The following is a 22,351-nucleotide window of genomic DNA, read 5'->3' on the forward strand; positions in this document are numbered from 1 at the left end:
GAGTCTGATTTTTTTTTTTTTTTGTACTATGTGATACTGGAGCACATCTAAGTAAATTGCAGCAAATTTTTCTCCTTAAACGGGAGGTAAAAGAGGATTCCACTAAAGAAAATTCAGCTTCTGAGTGCAGGACTCACTGGTTTTTGCTAATTCAGGTCAAGGCACAGATGAAAGCATGGCGCCAGGAAAGGAATCCTGGCTCTCAGCCCATCTACCAGGTTTGAAACCGTACTTCATCTGATCACATTATCTCCCGAGGAGCTCATCTCTTGTTGAGAATCAGTGCTTCACTTAAGAAAAGCTGCAAGTCAAACAACAAGGGTGTCTAGGGAACTGAAGATTTAGCTCTTTAAACATTCCCTCCCATAAATACAAATGGTGGCTTCCCTCTAGAGGAAATGCCATCCCTCTGATCTGGGAAGCACCAGGGAGGGTTCCCAGAGGATTGTCACATCTTCTGGTGGACATTCCTGATCACCTAACCCCTTCACTGACAATCTTCGGATCTGGCAAAAATAGAGGGTACAGTGTCCCTCGGTTTATGAGGGATTGGGGGAAGACGGAGTAGATCAGAGGGAAGAGAGGAATGCAAAACTCACCAGGGAGGCAGAGGAGAGAGAGAATTACTTTTAATATAGTTGTATAATCCATAATTCAGCAAGCCTTTCATTTCTCTTATCTTCTAAAACAACATGAAATTAAGTTCCAAGCAAAGTGCATAATTAATGAGAAGTCTCCATGCTGATGATTCCCAAACCCCCACAACTCTCCCGGACTTCATACGTCTCCTGTATAGTGTCACACTTCCCGTTGCCTACAGCGTGCACCTGCCTAGAGCCGGGCTACCATCTGATGTTTCTGATGTGCACCTGTTAAGTTTTCCTAGAGTCACTCTTTTCTCTGCCATCCCACAAAATCCAAAACTCCTTTCCAAAACTTGCCACCTCCACACCAGAATTCTGACCCCAGTCTGTCCATGCTAATCCAAACTGCACACCATTGCCAATTCCATCTTCCTAAAAGGCCACTCTCGTCTGGCCTCCGAGGGCCACTTATTTCCTTCTGTGAGATGGCTAAACACCCTGGTTTGCTCTATAAGATCCAGGCCTCATCCCACTCATCAGACTGCGTTTAACAACATAAAACATCTTCCTCATTGAAAGAGGGCCCAGCAGAAAGTGATGTTCATTTTTGTGATGCCAGGAAAACGTTCAAACACCTACACACACACTCTGCTCTATGCTCCTGCTCCCTACCACTTTCATCCCAAATATCTAAACCCTATTCATTCTTCAGAATGCAACATGACACAGCTTTCTCCAGAAAGTTCTACTTACCACTGACTATTCACTGGCCCAAGATCCTTAGCCTCCAAGACAACACTATCTTGTACTATTTTTAATTAAGTAACTAGTGCAAAGCTTACAGTACTTTACAGGGTGCTGTCTCATATATAACCTTACTTAGTCCTCTCAACAACTCTGAAGGGTTGGTATCAACTTCCATGCCTCACTGGGGCTCAGAAAGTTTAAAGAAAGATTATTAAACTAATTGATGGTGGTTTCAAGTCTTAAACCACCAACTTGTAGGATTGCCCATACTTTTGGTCTTCTTTATTAGGCCATAAATTCTTTATAAGTCAGGAACCACATCTTGTAACTGTTCTTTTTACCCTATAGAACTTTACAAAGTTCTGAACACCCAGAAAGTCTATCATAATTACTTGTTGAATGGAGAACTGAAGTGAAGGAAATAGTCAATGAGCCATTCAGAAATGAATGGGAGAATTTGTAAGACCCATACTGGGTTCACTGGGGCATGGGTTATTAAAGACAGAAAAGACTTATTCAAGTAGCCCTTTCAATATACCATGTTTACAACCCTCAAACATTTTTCCATCCTTCATTGATTCTGCAGATATTCACTAAGTACCTCCTGTGTCTCTCATACTGAAATAGATGAGTCAATACTTACTTGACCCTCAGTCAACTAACGGAAACCTTACCCAAGTTATGAAGAGAAAATACAGTTTTATGTATTTATGTAGCTAAGTCACTGTTTACTGATTAGCTGATCTATTTCTACATCTATTGATGAATGGATTGAATGCCTCTGACCATACAATAAGCATCTGACTGGCTATTAATGATTAAACAGGAAATCATACCGAGGAGCCCAGATGAATTTACTAAATATATCCAGAAAAACACCAAAATAATTTGGGTCTTTCTCTGGAGTGGAAATGAAAATAAATTTCTTTAATCTTATCACAGTCTTGAAAGTATATTAGTTAGAGATAAGCAGCCCTTATCATAACCAGCTACTTGCCAATTATAAAAGAACCAGAGAAAGATGTCATTTCTTATCATCACTCTGTAAAGTTCTACCTGACCCTGTGACTGCTTTTTTGTTTTTAGAAATACCATCTTCCCAATGACGCTTTAGCATCAATTTAGGAAGCAGGTTAGAATCACAGAATTTTATTGTGAAAGGGATGAAGATTAGAACTCACTTGTTTGCTAGCACAGAAACTAAGACTCAGAAAGTTTATGGCAGTTTTGCCAAGTTCAAACAGCACAGCTTTCACATCCTAGATGAAAACCTAATTCCACAGCTCCTGGACCAGAACTCTCTTCTCTGCTTCTACTGCAATTGCAATGCTCAAACTTCATAAATGATTATTAAAACAAGAGGGGTTTCTGTTATGAAGGTAAAATATTTTATAATAAGTAACTTCAGAGCTTAGAAATACTCTTTATCATTTAATTAACAGTCTTTGGCGAGTTCAATCCCCGGTACCAAAAAATAAAAAATAAAATAAAAAAACAAAAACAAAAGTCTTTAGAATGAATGAATGACTTGCTGGCTCCATATGGGCCCCCTGAGTAATATACAGTGGGACAGACTGTATATTCTGACAACTGTATGTTTTTGAGCAAAAGAGCTGCTCTAGTACCATGATATCCAAAGATTTCTTTTAGGCTCCTTGATTATTTAGTTATATTTTCTACAAGATGATCCTCATTGTGAGGATAGTTATAACCAGGAAAGATAATATAGAAAGAAACTCACAAAAAAATAATGAGAAGAAACTCTTCTATTAAGAACAACCATAATATGATAGAAAATAATGGACAGGGCTGGGGATTTAGCTCAGTGGTTCCACCACCTGCCTTGTAAGCATGAGGACTGGAGTTTGATCCCTGGTACCAAAAAAAGAAAAGAGAAGAAAAGAAAAGAAAAAGAAAATAATGGACAATATCTTTGATACTTTGCCCATGTACTTAGTGCTGTACTAAACTCTATGTAAAAGTTATGTTACTCCTCCTTAGAACTCTATACAGCAGGTAGTAAAGTGATCTCTATTTTATAAATGAGGATACTGAAGGCAGAGAAATGTGTTTGTCTTACTATCTTACAAACTCATAACTAATGAGTAAGTTCTGGAGCTAGGTAACCAATCCACAACTAACTTCAGATTCTAGTTTTTGAGGCAGGGTCTCACTATGAAGCCCAGGTTGGCCTCAACCTTGTCATCTTCCTCCCTCAGCCTCCCACGTGTTGGGATGATAGACAGCTGCCAACCCCACGAGGGCAGATTATTTTAACACAATCCGATACTACCTCCTTTCAGAAGTATGTGGGTTAACTAACTAGCATCCAGAATTCTTTGAAAGACAACAGAGAACCCTAACTCGCACGTCCTCTCGAAGGGGATGCAATTGTTTCTGATGATAATTGAGTGGCGGTTGAGCAGAGCATTGCACACTGGGCTGGAGGATTAGACCTCCATCAGGATTTACACAGCTGGAACAAGATAATTCTCCCTGCTTCTACTTTAACAATAAAATGTCCTTAGCAAAATGAGGATAAATGATACAAGTAAACATTCACCTATAAAGTGCTTTGTGTTTAATCAAAGGAGAGGGCATACTGATTGTGAGTTTTCCTCTGGATGCTACCATACTGTACCACTCAGAAAGGAAACATGCAGAGACAATCTTCCGCTGCAAAATACTTTCTTAATGTTATCAAAGGTTCTCATTACCTATCTAGGATCATTTGCCTCTTCACCTCCATTCTGACTTTTTATATTTTCTACTTCACATTTTCTGCTTTCTAGAATGTAAACATCACTGCTTGTGATAGTTTCTTGAAAGTGCCTTACGATTCGCCTAGCTCCGAATCCTTAGGTAAATTAGGCTTAAATCTAAATTGTGTTTCTTCCCTAAATATTTAAGCACATAAATAATCTCTAGCCATCCTGGCTGTCATTTTAAGCTATTTAACATTTATTGTTCTGAAGAGAAGAAAGGTCAGATGTATCAAATTTGCATTTGTGCTTCATGACATTTTTCTCCAAGTAGTTTCTTCCAAATTATGGTATTGAGACTAATACTATGAAAGAAAGAAAGAAAGAAGAAAGAAAGAAAGAAAGAAAGAAAGAAAGAAAGAAAGAAAGAAAGAAAGAAAGAAAGAAAGAAAGAAAGAAAAGAGCAAGAAAGATTAAAGCCATACCTGTAGCATATTTCTCATCTTAGCTGTCTATGGAGACAGGCATATTTAGCAAGCCTCTGTGCTTTCTTTCTGGGCTGCACTTGTCAAACAGATGTGTAGGTAGAAGGGGGTTAGAGCATGAAGGGAGAGGCAAGATATGTGGAAAGGATGGAACACATGGCTCTGTGATCTGTTTAGCATGACTTCCAGTCATACATCATGGAACAGATTGAGATTTCTGGCCCCTGTGCTGGCTCCCACCCTTTGTCTCTGCATGGCCCTTCACACATTCGTCTTCTTGTTGAAGAGAGGGAAGTCATGTTCTTTATCTTCGGTCCTCTTGCCTGTTCTTACTTCTGAGCTGCTGTGACACAGGTCTCCCTGTTCAAGAGCTACATTGTACTCAGAGAGTCACAGCCCTCTGGGGGCCACAACTCACAAGAGGTACAGGAAAGAAAGAAGCAGGCACAGTGAGGGGGCAGGATTAGCAAGGGGTTCTACAAACTTCTGTTTCTCCATAGCACTTGTTACCATGTCTTACACTGTTCACGTGTACAGTTAGGATACTCCTGTCACTATAAACTCCACAAGGGTAAATCCCACATCTCTTTGTTATTGCTGTCTGCGCAGCCCCTCGAACAGTGCTGAACTAATAATTCAGGAAATGAAAAAAAAAAGGAAAGAAAGAGGATAAAAAGAAGAAAACACGTAAAAAGTATTGAGGGCATGTTGGATAACTGACTTTAACATTTAAAGAATCTTCATTTTGAAGAGAAAACTTAGGGTCAAAACGACAGTCACAAAAAAGCGTGATAAGACAGAGAGACTACGGGTGTAAAGCTAACCACAGTGGGATTCAAACTCCACATCCTCCACGTACTATGTGGCCTTGTCCATTTTGCTAGACTTCCCTGAGCATTAGTTTCTTTATCTGGAAAATGGAGCTAATACTAAGATCAACCTTGCTGCACAACACTGAGGATTAAATTAAGTAATCTGTTTAAAACTGTTCAGTGGTAGCTGTTATCGTTAGTATTAAGTTAGAAAAGAGTAGAAGTCAGCCAGTATTTAATGCTTCCCAACAGACTCACCCAGCAAGCACAACGCAGCCCTGTAAAACAGAAATTATTATATCCTTATGAATAAAATGAAATGGAAGAACTATATTTTAAGAGGATTCTTAGAAGCAGACGGGCCTAGATGTAACGTCATCCAAGAGTGATGTGCAAGTCAGCAATGCCTAGGTTGAAGGGTTTTGCTACACGATTAGCCCTTTTCTTTCTGCTACCAGAAATTTCCCTTCTCTTTAGCTTTTCTGCCCTCCTGATTTTCAACACTGGGAAGTTCATTAATTCTTAATACATCTTTTCTTCTCTGGTGAACTCTTTAACATCACTGATATTTCATTTCCTTTTCTTCCTTTCACAGACAAACTCCTTGAACAACTACTTAAGCAGATTTCGATTTCATTTTTTGTTAGCAATTTCTTGAAACTTCCTTCCACCTATGCCTTTTCTGAACGAGGCAGCTCAGTGAACTGCTCTTGAGCAAACACAATGGCCCTTCCACTCCATCTGAAGCACCTGCTCCACTGATACCTCAGGATCCAGAGGCCTCTCTTCCTTCTTATACAAAAGTTCTTCCTGGTGACAGCGATGACTCCATTCCATTGTCTGAGTATGAACTTCCCTAAATCTAATGCATGACTTTTCTTCCCCTCTTCCTCAAGACAGTTCCATCTGCTTTCAAAAATTAAACCACCCAGTCCATGTAAGTCGTTTCCCCATCCCTGTCAGCCTTGACTTCTCACCTTTCCTAACTCCAGTTTCATATTTTCATGTGCACGCCAGACAAGCTCATCTTCACATGAATGCTAGAGTAATTATTATGCCAACCACTGTCCTCTTGCACTGCATTCTCCTCCCAGTTATTTTCTTTATCAGCAATAACACAAGTTTTCAAGAGCCTCAGGTCAAAACATTAGACTTTTGATCCCATCTTGTTTGTTTCCCATTCATTTAGGCTTTTTGGGGCCCAGCTGCAATTCTTCACTCCTGAGCTAGTACAACAGTTCCACCGGGGCTCGAGTCCAGCATCTGCTCTCTCTGTGGTCCAGACATGGGCCACTGTGAGACTACATTTCCTAAAGGATCTACAGTCAATATGTAATCAACATGCACCTTTCCAAATCAAGATAAAATACTTTTTTATTTCTTGAGCATCAAATGTAAATTCCAAACAAAATAAATCATCCTTACACCTAATTTAAAATATCTGACCCAACACCCATCCCCCAAACCCTCAATATACCTTAGACCTCTCTGCCCTAGCTAGATACCCTTTCTTACACACACACACACACACACACACACACACACACACACACACACAGAATCTTTGAGCCTGTCTGTCTCTGTCCTTTTTTTCCTCTTCTCTCTCACATCTCTCTTTCTCTTTCTATCTAATTGTTCCTCTTCTGGGCATTGCATGTGTCACTGCCCCATGTCGGAAGGCCTTCCGCCCTTCTTTTCCAAGAAAAATGCTATACTTCCTCCAAGACCCTGTCTCAAATCACCTTTTCTGGAACTATTTCTCTGACTTAACTTCTATCTCCGTCCCAAAGAAACTCATCATTCTCAGCAGATAACCTTTGCTCTGACTCCTTGCCAAAAGGCAATAAGCTAATTGTTTTCAAAATTCCAGAGCTATAATTTCTTGTCTCAGGGATACATCTCCCTTCCCAAATGCACTAAAGAAGTAGAGTTCATCTGCCTTTTATGGCCTGGTATTCAATATCTAGACATACAGAGTGAATCTGTCCATTCTCACCCCAGTAGGAATCCACCTCCCAGATCCTTCACTGAACCATGATGACCACCTGGACCACTACTTTAGAATTCAAGGATTCCTTTTATTGAAATTATCTGTCATGTCATGTCTGCTTTTCTCCCAACTTGTTCGTGAACTTCTTTTAGGAAGAAGAGATTATACTTCATTAAAATTTGTAAGTGCTCCATTAACAAAAAAATGGGAACCAATATATAATCTTTTTATTTCAGGTGATAGTCCAGACTTACAGACTTCCATAAAAAGTATTTTCTTTTGGTGGGCATCTCTGATATAAATCTATATGGTGTTTCAGAAGACAGGCCAGTATGACTGTGATCTTAAAATGCATTATATAAGCTCCTAGCCATAATGGAGCAGCAAAGGACTATAATCCTTGAGAAAATGAAAAAAATTTGATGAGACCTAGCACTGTCTTAGTTTTCTGTCTGGAGGCACTTCCTAATTCAGGAAGGAGAGGCTCAAACAGTGTGGTTATCTCACTGCCCAGGGGTACTGGAGACTAGAGTTTGGGAAGGCTGAAGCAGCTTAAATTTCCAGGGAGCAAAGTAACCAAGGGGTTTGGGGCTTAGGATGTTGTTCAGTGGTAGAACATTTGCCTAATATGAGTGAGGCCCTGGCCTCAATCGCCAGCACTGCAAAGAAAAAGAGAATTAAAAGAACCTGCATAGAGGTCCCCTCGGGTACTGGGCTGAATATTAAGATATGCATACATAGGGTTAGATACCCCAAGTCTGAGCAAAGAATAGCTACCAAAAGAAATCTATGAGGGAATTGTAGAGTGAACAACTTTATAGTTCACACAGAGTTGGGAAACATTTAGGCATTTATTAACTAGAGTAGACAAATCTCATTGAACAACTAAGTAATCAGTATTCCAGAAGGACCAAATCTTAAGAGTAGACTTAAAGTAACCACAGACAAAGCTTCTCTAAACGCCTGTAACAAAGCTTAACAATAATGCTTGCAAAAGTCAAATTGATGGGCTAGTAAATTTGCTGTCAAACTTTAATAGTCTTCAAATGAGAACAACAAAATCCTCACCCTCAATAATATAATATTCCCATTGCACAAGATCAATACAAAATTATCAGGTATACAAAAAAGCAGGAAAATATGACCTATAGCCAAGAGAAATGGTGACCAACATTGACAGACCTATAAATGACAGAAAGAATAAATTAGCAGAGGAAACCTTAAAAATGCCTACTATAAATATGTCCAAGAACTTAAGAGAAAAACATAAACATAATGAGGAGAGCAATAAAAATGGAAATAGACTCCAGGCCTGAAAAATACAATATCTAAAGTAAAAATTTATTACATGAACTGGTTTATCAAGACAAGCAATAAACCTGAGTTCAATCCCCAGGACCAAAAAAAAGACAAGCAATAAAAACTATCCAGACAAAGAGAAAAAGTGTTTTAAAAAAATTAACATGCTCTTAATAAGATGTAGGAATACATTATATAGTACAGCACAACTGTAATTGGATTCCTAGGAAGGAGGAGCAGAAAAAATTTTGAAAAATGTCTAAATATGATAAAAATATAAACACATAGAATCAAGTCTTAACAAATCCCAAGCAGTACGAATAGTAACCACATCAAGGCACACCATTAATTATACTGTTGAAATCCTATAATAAAGAGAAAATCTTAGAGAAGCCAGAAGGATGAAGGAGACATTACAGGAAATACTGGTAGAGATAATCTCTGACATCTCATTAGAAACAGTGTAAGCCGTGGAACAATGGAACAATGCCATTAATGTGCTACCAAACATGGCATATTATATATGCCATCAAAATTGTCATCAAAACTGAAATCAAAATAAGAACCAAGATACATCATGTAAAGGTACAAGATCCTAATGATGAATGTAACTGTACTGTACACCTAAAACGTACCAATAAACTTAATGGGGAAAAAATGAAATCAAACATTTTCTTCCCATTTCCCAATATCTATTATACATTTTGGTCTTTATTTACACTTTTCGTTTGTCACACCAGAGAAATAATGCAATATTTAAATGTGTATTCGACTTATTTCTCTTAAGACTTTGGTCTCAAGATGCATCCATGTACCTATAATTACCTTGTTTGTCCTTCTTTGTGGTGGAATAGTACTCCATTCATAAAAATACCACTTCTTCTTTAAAAAAAAAGAAATCAAACAAAGACACTCAATAAATAAAAGCCAAGATAACTTAAATGAAGAAGAACAGCACAATGTTGCATAGTAAAGAAAAAAGGAAAAATATTGTGGATGGAAACTGACTCAAGAAAAGAAAGGAACTTCTCATATAGCCAAGATGAAGTAAGCCCACTAAATCCAATTTGTCTTGCTGCTATAACCAAAAAAACTCTGGACAAAGCTAAAACAATACAAACAGACAAAACTACTAGGGACTTGGGAAAGTAACCAAAACCAGGATAATTGAGGAATATTGTCAAAATCTGGAAAAGCAACCCACGTGGAAGTTAGTTTTGGTTTGGTTTTTTTCCTCTTTTCTTTTTTGTCTGAGCCAAAAGGAGACATACAGGAAAGTTGTGGTAGTGGTGTAAGAGAATTCCTTTCTTTCTGGCCAAAAAAGCCAGAAAAGGGGCCTTGCGACTCAGTAAGCGAGGAGGGAAATATTAGTTTCTTTGTTTACTCTCCTTTGTTTTTCTTCTCACCTCAGTGGTGTACCCTCAGCCCAAATCAGCATGGCTGAACAGGTCAAGGGTCCAAACCCCAGCAGAAACCACAGTGGAAACCCATCTTCTGGGCCAAACGACTGGATGAGAGGCTACCTCAGGCCAAGGGGTATGGAAGGAATCCCTGTTTGGCTTCTCCACATTATCCCCCTGCTTTGTTCAAATACAAGCTTGGCTGAAGGAACGGTGTAGTGGTGGCAAAGGCAGGTAAAGTTCTGAGTTTAAGGAAAATCCTTAAGAGAAGAGAACTGAAGAAGGAAATATGCTAATTATGTGAAGGGAGCTCTCCAGAGCTCTGGCTCCCCAGAGTGACACATGTGCCCAGACTTGAAGGAGGGTGAAAAGATTTGAAAGGAAAACTAAGTTTAAAACCACACTGTCAGACCAACCAACACAGGTTCAGCATTTCCAGTGTACATTCTAAAATTACTCTACAAACAGAGGATGGATCCTCCGCCACCCACCCAAATGTGACCATTTCTTAAGGGGAAAGATAATCAACAAATACCAATAATAAAGTAACCCAGATGTTGGGATTTTCAGATAGATTTAAAAGGATCTATTTCATCGTGTTGCTGGTGGGAAACAAACAAACAAACAAACAAACAAACAAAAAACCTCTGGAAAAATGGATGTAAAGGTAGCTTTCAGGAGAGAAACAGAAATTATTTTTTAAATGGAAAATTTAAACTGAAAACAAAATACACTAAGTAATTATGGCAGAATGGGGATGACAGAAGAAAGTGATGTGTGAGTCTATCCTGGCATTAGGAAGCTGAGGCAATTTTGGAAAAAAAATCAAACAATGAAGTTCAGCACATTTACAAAGCAAAGAGAAAAACCTGCATGATCTTAACAGATGCCCCTCCTGAGGGAAGCCTGATGTCACAGTGAGGGTGTCCAAACACCCCTTCCTGGGGCAGAGCTGAGGTCTCGCTCCCACAGTCTGTGCGGTCTGCCCTCTACTGGGACCTACATCTCAGTTGAGCTTTAAAATGACTCCAGCCTTGTCTGGTGCTAACTGAACCCTCAGGAGAGACTGCAGACAACATCACCCAGCTGAGTTGTTCCCAAATTTCTGTTTTAAATTAGAGAGATTATTAGATAAATTATTTTAAGCCACTAAATTTGGGGGTGATTTACTATGCGATGTTAAAGACAGTCGATACATGAGATGCAAATTAAAACCACAAGAGCTACCATGGCAAGTTGGCAGGGCCGAGCACCTCTGAGGGTATAGAACAAGTGGAACTCTCATTCATACCTGGAAACGGTGTGCAACCACTTTGGCAGGTTTTTTATAAAGTTAAATTATATTTACTGTGTGATCTGCCAGCTCTACGATGGATGTAACAACTGACAGTGTATATTCATTGCGTACATAACTTTTACAAAACAATGTTTGTAACAGCTTAGTTCATGAGATACCCAAACTGGAAACGTCCATCCGCTGATGACAGGATAGACAAACACTTGTATATTCATACAATGGAATACTATTCAGTAATAAAAAGAAACAAGCTACAAATACATAAAACAACACGGATAAGTCCCAAAAGCATGAAAAAAGACAAACACAAAAGGAAATATGCTGTATGCTTCTATTTATATAAAGCTCCAGAACAGACAAACTAATCTACTGAGATAGAAATCAAATCAGAAGTTTCTTGGTATCACTTCTCGACCTTTTGGCTAAGATCAAGTGCAGAAGTTTCCTGGAGCAGAAAGGGCAATGGGTTCACTGCAAAAGGTCAAAAAGAATCTTTTAGGTGTAGGCAAAAATGTTCTATATCTTAATTAGGCTGGGTGATTACACAGTGCGTGCATTTATCAAACAAACCAAACTGTACAGTTAAAATATGCATTTTATTGTCTATTACTTATACTTCAATAAATCTGTAAGTAACCATTATATAGTGTTGACCATAGATTCAGAATGCATATTTTCAAACCAGGTCAGAATCCTAAGCTAAACACAATCAAGTGTTCCCACCCTCCCACCTCATTCTCTATCACTGTTTTGATTTTTTGCCCGATATTTATGCATCTCAATGTCCAGAAGATACTTCTTGGTTTTTACTTTCTTAATTGGCCTCAGACGCATTCCTCGCAGTTTCTCCACTTGTGCTCCTATCATTTCATTTCTATCTCTCCCTCTCCCCCACCTCACTTTCTCCTTCCGTCCCTCTCTCTCCTTGCAGCACTGGATCATACTGGATATGGAACCCAGGGCATTTGCCCTTTATTTAGTTAGTTATCTATTCAGACAGAGTCTCACTAAGTCACTAATTGCCCAGGCTAGACTTGAACTTGCAATCTTCCTGCCTCAGCCTCCTAGACTACTGGGATTACCGGTGTGCACCACCACGTCCTGTTTCTCTCACTTCTGATTCTCCCTTTATGTGAATGCAGTTGTGTCTCTGTCCAACTTTTTCTGCCCCATCTACAAGGGGCAGAAAATACTTAACTGATAATACTATAAAAGCAAAGAGTTTTAAAAATTATTTATTGGTTGAATAGCTTATTTTTGTTCATTCTAAATTGGATCCAAAATGTTTGTAGTAAAGATTATATGTCAATAACATTGTTTATTAAAATGATTATGTGTAATTTACATTGTCTTTTTCTGCAATTTTCACCCCTTTGGGGCAATGGCCTCACTTGCAAAAGCTTCCTTTCTCTGCTTCAGGAAGACTTTTTTGTTTCTTTTGGGGGGGGTTTGATACCAGGAATCGAATTTAAGACTTTGTGCTTGCAAGGTACCACTGAGGTAAATCTCTGGCAGAAAGACTTTCTGAAGCATCAATTCTGGACACCAAGGCAAAAATATAATCAAAATCTGGAAACAAAACTAACACTGTTGAACACAGACTACATATTAGAATCTTTCTTTTCCCCCTGTAGAGGGGATCAAACTCAGGACCTGGTTCCTGCCAGGCAGGTGTGGCACCACTGAGCTACATCTCCAGCCCTAGAATCTTCTACAAGCTTTACATTATTTAATTCTCGCAACAACCCTGGGGCTGGGTATTACTTTTCCTCACTTTACAGAATTAAAAGATGAATTGGAAGATGAAAACAAAGACCCATAGTCCAATGACAGAGGAGGGCCCCAATGCCAGATCTTGACGTATTCTGTGTATGATTCGGGCTATACAAAATATTTTACTTTTGACTCTGCCATAGATCCAATTTTTTAATAGGAAAAAAAAGAAGAAAATTAATAAATAAAAGATGCATGTTCAGAGAAAACAACACCACATAGCAATAAAAAAGGAAAAAATACTGTTACACGTACTGTAGACAAATCTCACAGAAATTACATTTGGTAAAAGAAGCTAGACTGGGCCAGGGATTTAGCTCAGTGGTGCTACCATCAAACTCACAAACACAAGGACCCAAGTTTGATCCCCGGTACCAAAAAAAAAAAAAAAAAAAAAAAAAAAAAAAAAAAAAAAAAAAAGAAAAAAAAAAAAAAAAAAAAAAAAGAAAGAAAAGAAAAGAAAGAAAGAAAAGAAAAGAAAAGAAAAGAAAAAGAAGCTAGATACAAAAGAAGACATATAGCATGATTCCATCTGTATGAAGTCCAAGGATAGTCATAACCAATTCATGACTTAAGAATCAGAAAGATGATTACCTTGGGTCAGAGGTAGATACAGACTGGAAAGCATCAGAGAACATTCAGGGTGCTAGAAACATTCTGTATATGGTGTTTATCTAGGTGGTAACTACACTGATGTTACATATATAACTAATAATCAAGCTGTACACAGATTAATACCCTCAATGCATTTCAGTGTATTTGTCATTGTTCAGTTTAAAAAATCATTTTCTATTGTTAAAAAGGTTTCTGTGTTCCACTATTACATGGATTCACTGTTGGATTAGTCTGGATTTGGAAAAAAAATGGTTTCAGATCAAGGATATCATTTTGAGAAACTATGGAAAGAATACACAAAACCCTCTTCAAGGATGCTAAGCTACTAACTGAACCCCAAGCCTGTGTCAAAGTCTGGGACCTGGTACTGCTGCTCATAAGGCCAGGGCATGGTTGAAAACATGGATGGGTGAAGCCCAAGTCTCAGTGCTTTTTATTATTTGGTGCAATTCATTTTTTTCTGCTTCCTTATATATTTATTTTAGAGTAATCCAAACTAGAGTTTCCCCATAGGACATCTCATACAATTCTCATAACAGTTCCATGAGGTAGTTGTGACAAGGTGTGTATTATCTCCTTTAGGAACAATGACCCAGAAAATCAGCAAGTTTAAAAGAGATGCTAACAAAAGGGAAATACTATCCAATAGAATCCAAATCTTCTAGCTCCTAATTTAGAGTCCTCTCTACTACAGAACACTTATACCTTAATTGTCTGGGCTGAAAACATGGAAATAGTCTACAAAAGAATGCTGTCTAACCCCCACCCTTATGAACCTATATTCCAAGGAAAGATGAATAAAAGGAAAGAAGAATCAATGGTCTAAACTATGCTTCTGATTTCCTTTGGATTATTGTCTAATTTCTTTAAGCCAGTCTACATTTCCTTTGTCCTCTGAGCTCAAACATTGTCCATACCTTCTCTTTAGCCTTTTCCTTCCTCTAAGGAATTCTCCTGCCTCCTTCTCCTGTTGTTACTCAGCCGGAAAGGTCAGGTGCAAGGAACAAAACTTTAATTAACCAAGTGGTTGGGTGAATCTGTCCCAAGGGAGCTCTCCTGCCCTGTTCTGGGACCTCCCACTTTCTGGAACACACACAATATATCACCATGTGAATCTGACAAAATTTCCCTGGGAAAGGACCCATGTTCAGGAGAGCCAACTGGAAAATTCATTTTAAAATTGTCTAAAGGAGAAGCAAGTTGTTTTGAGAAACTCACCACACCAAAAAGGGTTCTGGGGGAGTCTTCCCACCCTCTCACTACTTTTATCACCAGACCAACAGTCTCCTTTAAATACTCTTCCCTCCTACCTTGACCCGTGTCATCACAAAGTTAAGAAAGAGTGGCCACACTGTGTATCAGAGAGCAACACAATGGCTCTAAAGAACGAAGCATCCACAGGGCACCCTCATACATTACTTCTTAGCTCTTCCCATGGGACCTCTGTATCTACATCTACCTTCACTGTTGTGGCTTGTGCCTAGATACCCCCCCCCAACACTCGGCCCAAGGGCACCAGTATTAAGGGCGCGAGTGCCACCCACCCTAAGTAGTTTGGATAAGATAGAAGAGGCTAACAGATGGTGCTAAGGTCCCTTACTGCTTTCGCTGTCGACTGCATGCCACTGTGTCTTGGAGCCAGCCAACTACGGACTGATGAACCAAATAAATCTTTCCTCCCTTAACTTGTGGGGGCCAGGTATTTTGTCTCAGCAATGAGAGCAAGGCAACTGAGACACCCGCCAACAAGCCTCATTCTTTATCCACTCTGGACAGAGATGATGTCCATTTGCATCTTTTAGGCGATAGTTTAGCAAAGGGTGAAAGAAAAAAACATCACCTAAGAAATGCCACAGGGATGCTTCACAGTCTTGTGTAGATTGAGGCACTTTCCTGAGGAAGCCTCCCCCAAGTCCCTGGGATATATGTTTCCATAGGATGTCAGTGGTTGAATTGATAACGGGCTCATGTAAGTAGTCGGTGTGTTACGTCTCTCTCCATGCCCTTCAACTGATAACGAATGGTGAGGCTAGAAATGGAAGGGAAGGGCACAGCTTCTGCTAATTAGAACAAAGGAGTTACCAGAGCCCAGTGGTCCAGAACTTCCCTGGCCATGCTGGGCTTGGCCTGGACCAACTGCTCTGAGTTAAGGAAGCTCCACCATCTGTAAGCCACTGTTCTGCAATGTCTCTATCTTCCTTCTCCTCAGTATTAGTTCTCATAAAGTTTAACACTTTGTTTCTTTCTGTCAGAAAACCAAAATAACTGGATTGTGAATATGCTGCTTGAATTTTTGGAGTGAATCCAAGGTTATACAAAAACCTATGAGGACATATGTTTATGGAAATGAAGTAAACACTCTGCCACGATCCTCCTTCTCTTCCATGCTTCTGGGAAAAGGAAGTGAGACAACAGAAAGTACCATAATGGCCATTCTCTTCCCTTCCTGTGGATCCTACCTTGCATCTCTCAGGAGTAAGAAACTCGTTGGATGGGGAAAGCACAGCACCACCACCACTGCCAAGGTCCCCATTTACAGCCACTTATAGAGATTACACAACTCCAGGTGATACCATTCAGATAGATGACTAAAATGTAGCACACACAGCTTGCTGACTGGATGCTGGAGTATTGCTGCTGTGAGAAAAGCCATAATACTTCATATTGAAGAAGTAATTTGTCATTAATCAAGCATTGCATTATAGATTTGTATATGTCCTCTAATTTAATCTCCACGACAACACCTTGAGTCATTGCTACCTTCATTTCAGAGCACTGAGAACTATTACTGCCCCATTTTTACAATGATGCAACTGTGTCTCAGAGACTTTAAGGAACTTTTCCAAGCTATGGCTACTGACTACCAACTATTTGTTGCATGACAAAGCAGAACAGATGCTGAAAAGCATAACAAAACACTTTCATCTGTTTATGTCTTATTTGTTCATAATTTGCATTGTGTCACACAATGGTTCCCTTGGTGGATAGGACCCTAATTTGAAGGCAAGGAAAAGTATAGTTCTTGTCCATACACAACACAGCATAAAGCATCTCATACGGTCTCAACACAAAAATGAAAGTTTCCAGATTTACTGCTTTGCACCCATATGACCTTGGAAGAAGTGTTATCCAACACTTGGATTCCAGTGAGTCCACTTATAAAACAAAGCAGATACTTGCCCTGCCTACCACGGGATTAATAAAAATAATAAATGTGAAAGTGTTTTATAAATTATAGAAGTCCATACATTTGTAACAGGATCTCAATAGTGTTTATAAAAGAAGACAAAATACCATTTAAGGTCAGGTTGGCCAAATTCTCATCAAGTGGGGGCAGCAGTCTGCAGCTTCTGCTGGCCGAACTTTCCATCTTTTCTTCTTCCACCCTTGGCGCAGTCCCTCCTGACCTTCAGCAGCCCAACTTCCTTATGAAGACATCCATTTTTAATTAATTAATTGTTTTATTTATTTATTTATTTATTTATTTTGTACTGGGGATTGAACTTGGGACCTTGTGTTTGCAAGGCAGGCAGTGGAACCATTGAGCTAAATCCCCAGCCCAAAACACCGATTTTTATTCATGATAACATTTTCCTCCTGCACTGGCCACACAAGCCCCTCATAAATCTTTTCTCTCTTTTATAAAGTTGTGATATGTTTTTTTGGTTGTGGATGAACTTTATTTTTCTAAGAGCCATGTATATTCTCAACATTTCAAAGAATTTTCAAGCAGTCAGTAAGAGTCCACCAAATCTAAAAGTGATCTCATCTTCTCGACACCTGAGATACCTTCTGCTCTGCCCAATGACTCAACTTTCCATCTATAGGTGTATCTTAGACACCTGATTTCTCAGTAAATGCACCCTCCCCCCACACACACACAGTTCATACCCCAGAGTAAAGCTTTGTCCTTAATATGGGGTAAGGAAGGATAAATCCAGTAATTTCATTTTTTTTTTTTTTTTACTAATAATAGTTAGTTAGTTAGGTGGCAGTACTAGGGATTTAACCCAGGGTCTTTTCACTGAGCTATATCTCAGCCCTTTTTTAAAAATTATTATTTTATTTTGAGACAAGATCTTACTATGTCACTAAACTGCCCAGTCTGGGCTCAAAGTTGCAGTCCTCCTGCCTCAGTGTCCCAGAATCCTGGATCTCAGTTGTGCACTACCACTCCTCACTACTAGTAACATTTGAGAAGAATATTAGTTGCTTCCCACCAACTTCAAAAACATACATGCAATTCTTGTCTTTTGCTCAGGAAATACCAATGCCCCCAAATTCTCACACTATATCAGAAAAAATCCTGATTCCTCCTCCATTCCCATCCCAGCTCTCCTGCATGTCATGGCTTCTTGCTATTTGAAAATATAGAACATTTTAATTACGAATGATCTGGCTTGTCTGACCTACATCTCACCTGACTCCCTGCTCCCTTAGAATTCCATTCCATAGTCAGAGGAATATCAGTTTCTGAAAGTAAGCTTCCTTGATATCTATCCTGAAGTTTCCTTCTGCAAGCATCATCTCATTACTTCAAAGGGCCACACTAAATGACCCCTCTCCTTCACTGCCAGTCTCCCTCCTCAGAGATTTGTAGATTGTTGCCATGGCTTTCCCTTCATCACCACTTAGCCCAGCCGTATATATTTAATTCTTTTCATCTTTCATCATCAATCAGTCCCTTCAATTCTTAAATCAGCTCTCTGCTCTTCTCTGGATTAGTTCCAACTCTCCCAATTCACCTCCAGTAACTGATATCCCTTTTCCAATTTCCTCTAGATCTTCCTTTACTTACCCTGTCTTCCTCTCTGGAATGAAAGGTAGAGGGACAGACAGATACATGAGGTCAAGGTTCCGGTGCACTGCATTGCATTGCATACATTTACTTTAAGTTGCTTAGACTCTTCATGTATATAAAACCCCAAGTCATGCACCCCCTTGCCTGTGGTGGGGATTGAGTGCTCACAGAGTAACAGGCCCTCCTACCCCTGCGACATCCTGTAGGCCTCTGCGTGGGGGATGACAGAAGCAGATCCCAAAAAACCAGGATATAGACCACAGGAATGGGAAATGCGCTAGTCCTCAGGAAGACATCCTTTCTATTATTTGGGCTGCATTAAGATGACATATCACCATCCATACAATCCCAGCAACAACCTCTCTACCCCTTCTCTATGAATGGGTGCTCAGGGAACTGCTGCAGACTTTGAAATGCTTATTCTGTTTAGCAATTCACAGCAACCTGAACAGGAAAACCTTTGCATGTCATTCAATATAAGGCCTTTCTGGCATTCTGTTGTCCTTTCAGACAGCCCAAAGCCATAAGCAGTAAAGAAGTTTTCCTTTGTCCTAATTGGTGCTCTTCCATTTTTGCCACGTCCTCAGTCATGGTCCTACTCAAGTTTAGGAAGCTATTTCAGTCTGAGAACAATGGGCTGCCATAGGCTCCTCCCTACAAGAGATGGTAGAATGACCATCTCCTTCTTTGTTCCCCACAGATAGCCCCATCAGCATGACTGTTGTCTTCTAGATTGGACTGTAGCCCCTTGGGCGAAAGCAGGAAGAAGTAGCTGAACTTCACCTGTTTTTCTTTTTGTTTAATGAAGATCCTATGCGACAGAAGGTTTTATACCATATCTATAAATCAGAGGCAATATAAAAAGAATAATCTAGGGCTGGAGATTTAGCTCAGTGGTTTCGCCACCTGCCTCACAAGCGGGAGGATCTGAGTTCGATCCCCAGTACCAAACAAACAAAAAAGAATAATCTAATTTCCCCAAAGATGACAAATAGCAAAATCAATCCAAGTGGCAGAACCTAAGCTTGAATTTTCATATAAAAAAATGAATGAAACAATGATATGCACTGCCCCCAAACACGGAACATAATAGAGTAGGGTGTGTCTGCTACATGGGAAGTTCTGCAATGGAAACTGTATCTGAAGGAGGCTGGAGGCATTTGTAAGGCAAAAGACTAGCCCTGCATGGCCAGCTGCATAACTGAAGATTGTATCTGTCCTCAGAGACAGGAGAAACCAGCCTGTTCCAAGTGTGATCACCACAAGGCCTGAAGTGCTTTTCAATAAGCTGTCTGTCTCTCTGGAGGTCATGGGGAGCTCATCCAGTTACACTTAGTGTCTTATTTGATCCCATCAATAACCATTTGATCCCAATCCTGTTGAAAAATGCTTGGCCAAAATTTCTAGCTTTTTAATGGCAGAATCCTGGCTCTTTTGGAAAACAGCATTGCTAGATGTGTCAAATGATGCATAAGAGCTTGGTTCAGCTGCCAAATGGACTGTGTAACTAAGGAGGACTTGGGATGTTCACGACTTCCCTATATCCAATAGCAGAGCAGCTCTTACAGGAAGGATGCTTGTTTCTACATGAAGTTACCCCACTCAGCACCTTCAAGACCCCAAATAGAATTATAATGAAGTAGTATATTCTTCAAATACATTATGCTTTGTGACTGGTAGCTCCTTGCAACATGCCTGCTTTTAACTGGCAAGTTAAGGACCTCTGTTTTCTGTCACCAGCATGTGACAACACCTAATAGTGTTGGATCCTATGGTCTTTAACAAGAGGTGATGAGGAAACTCCAGCGATGATCAAAGGCATAAAAGTGGAAGAAAATCTGAATTTACAAAGAAGCAACTTTTATATTTATTATAAAAACGTTGGATACTAAAAGAGAATGTTTCATGTATAGACCACAGAAGCCACAATGACATTAAAGCCCAGCTGTTCTTTACAAAACTATCCTGTGTAGGACAACAATGATCAGCTTCCCATCTCTGTCTACTGATGATACAATCAAACTCATTGGACCCTGTCCTTTAGTAGAAACAATGTAAATTTCAGCATTGATCACAAAGGGTCATTTTAAGTACTAATGCCACTATAGCCAGTGCTGAAAAATGCATCCACGCTGCTTTCCTTGGAGACTACACACTAGCATATTTTCTGTGCAATGACTGGGGAACATCGCTTCTCAATATTTCTGCTGCACAAGAGTCTTGAATGTGTGTGGGAGTATGTAAGTGTTGGAACAAGCATGAGAGATACTTGTAGCTGTACAATGGACCTTTTTCAATGGTTCCTATCCAATTAATATTAGACATTAGTAACCAGTGGAGCATAAGAATTTCATTTATTTCTGATGATGAGAATGATAGAAAAGAAGCTGGGTTTGCTCAATGGAATTACTGTAGGCTTTTTAAAAAACATGATTTTTCTTACGTTTGTCTAATTCATTTACATTGCATATTTTATTCACGAATCCTTCCCCAGCAATCTTATAAGAGAAACATCCATTCAAAACCACCTGGTTTTCCAGTGAAAGGATACTGTGGGAAGAGTTACAAATAAGTGCCTGCACACACACACACACACACACACACACACACACACACACACAACTCAGTGAATATGGCAACAAACAGGGAACAAATGAAACAGAAACCTCATTTCAGGCATCTCCAGCAGAGAGATCTGCAGTGAAACAGGCCTGCCAGAGACTATCACCAAGAGCTGTTGTTGCAGACATCCAAGCTAAGTACAGGAGGCAAAAGGAGGAGGGAGAAGGAAAAGAAAACCAGAGAAGCTAACTATTGTTTCCCCCTGGTTTTTGAAGGACTTCCCTATGGCAAGACAATTTTTACAACTTTCTTCCTTCTCACTATATCTCTTCCTGTCTCTTGTTCCGTAAGTCCTACGGGGCCCTCCCAAGACATCTAAAAAGAATGAGAATCCGAGTGCAAAGAAGACAGCAAGTGGGGAGAGATAGCAGAATGGGTCAACAAAAGAAAAGGCGATTCCTGGGCGATCCAGCATTTGGGAAAGGGCTACAATTGGGCAGTATTCAATATGAAGAGGAATCCTATATTCCCTAAGAAATTCTACTACATTCTCCAAAGATGTGGTGGTCAGGAGGAGGAACGAAGGAGAGGAAGGGGCAAATAGTTTTATCTAGTACTGTACTAAGTTGAACTTGAAAGTAATAGGGGCATTTCAACCATTCTAGGGGCCAGAGCTTTGTGTTGAATCCTTTGTAAGTCGGTAAAAGAAGGAATTCCGCCAAGAGCAGGAAACTTTTTTCCCAACTTGGTTGAAAAAAAAAAAGGCTGGCCCTTGGGGAGTGACCGTGCTCAGGGACAAAATAAGAAAACACGGTCTAACTTTAGGGATGAAGAAACAGGGATTACAAAGCTGAGGCGTTGGAAAAGCAGAAGAATAGAGGCTAGTTAACAGTGGTTACAAATCCGTGTGAGTAAAAATGCAAATCCCAACTCGCTCTAGCGGAGCTGCTCACCGGTCTGGTAGATCTGGAAGAGAAGGCGGGGCTGGGAGGCGCGGATTGCGGAGGACAGCCTTCCCACCTTCCCCAGTTCCGAAGCCTTCTTCTCGGGCATCAGGCGAATTCTCAGCCGCCCTTCCCCGTGGTGAATCCACCAGCTGAACAGCTCGCTGAGGTTGAACTGGAGCAGCCCCACAGCTGCTTCCTCCGGAGGCCCGACGCAGCCCTCCAGGATCGCCTCCTCGCCCAGCTCGAGCACCAGCTGCTTGGCACGGCGGAGTTTTCGCACCGAGCCGCCCTTCAGCACCCTGGACAGCGTCTGCGCCGCAGCGGGAGAAGGCGAGGT

The 22,351-nt window shown here is 40.1% G+C and overlaps 1 protein-coding gene across 1 annotated transcript in view; it reads right to left on the reverse strand.

Annotated features, from left to right (window-relative positions):
• The window catches only part of Alk (ALK receptor tyrosine kinase), a gene marked incomplete at its 5' end in the record, with an annotated part of 685,791 nt that extends 663,440 nt beyond the window's left edge, over positions 1 to 22,351 (reverse strand). Inside the window, one exon of the mRNA XM_033762181.1 lies at positions 22,021 to 22,351. Within this exon, the coding sequence (XP_033618072.1) occupies positions 22,021 to 22,351 (331 nt within the window). The remainder of the gene's footprint in view (positions 1 to 22,020) is intronic.

The sequence above is a fragment of the Fukomys damarensis genome, unplaced genomic scaffold (genome assembly GCF_012274545.1).
Source record: "Fukomys damarensis isolate Sample0158 unplaced genomic scaffold, DMR_v1.0_HiC HiC_scaffold_2, whole genome shotgun sequence".
Lineage (NCBI taxonomy): Eukaryota > Metazoa > Chordata > Mammalia > Rodentia > Bathyergidae > Fukomys > Fukomys damarensis.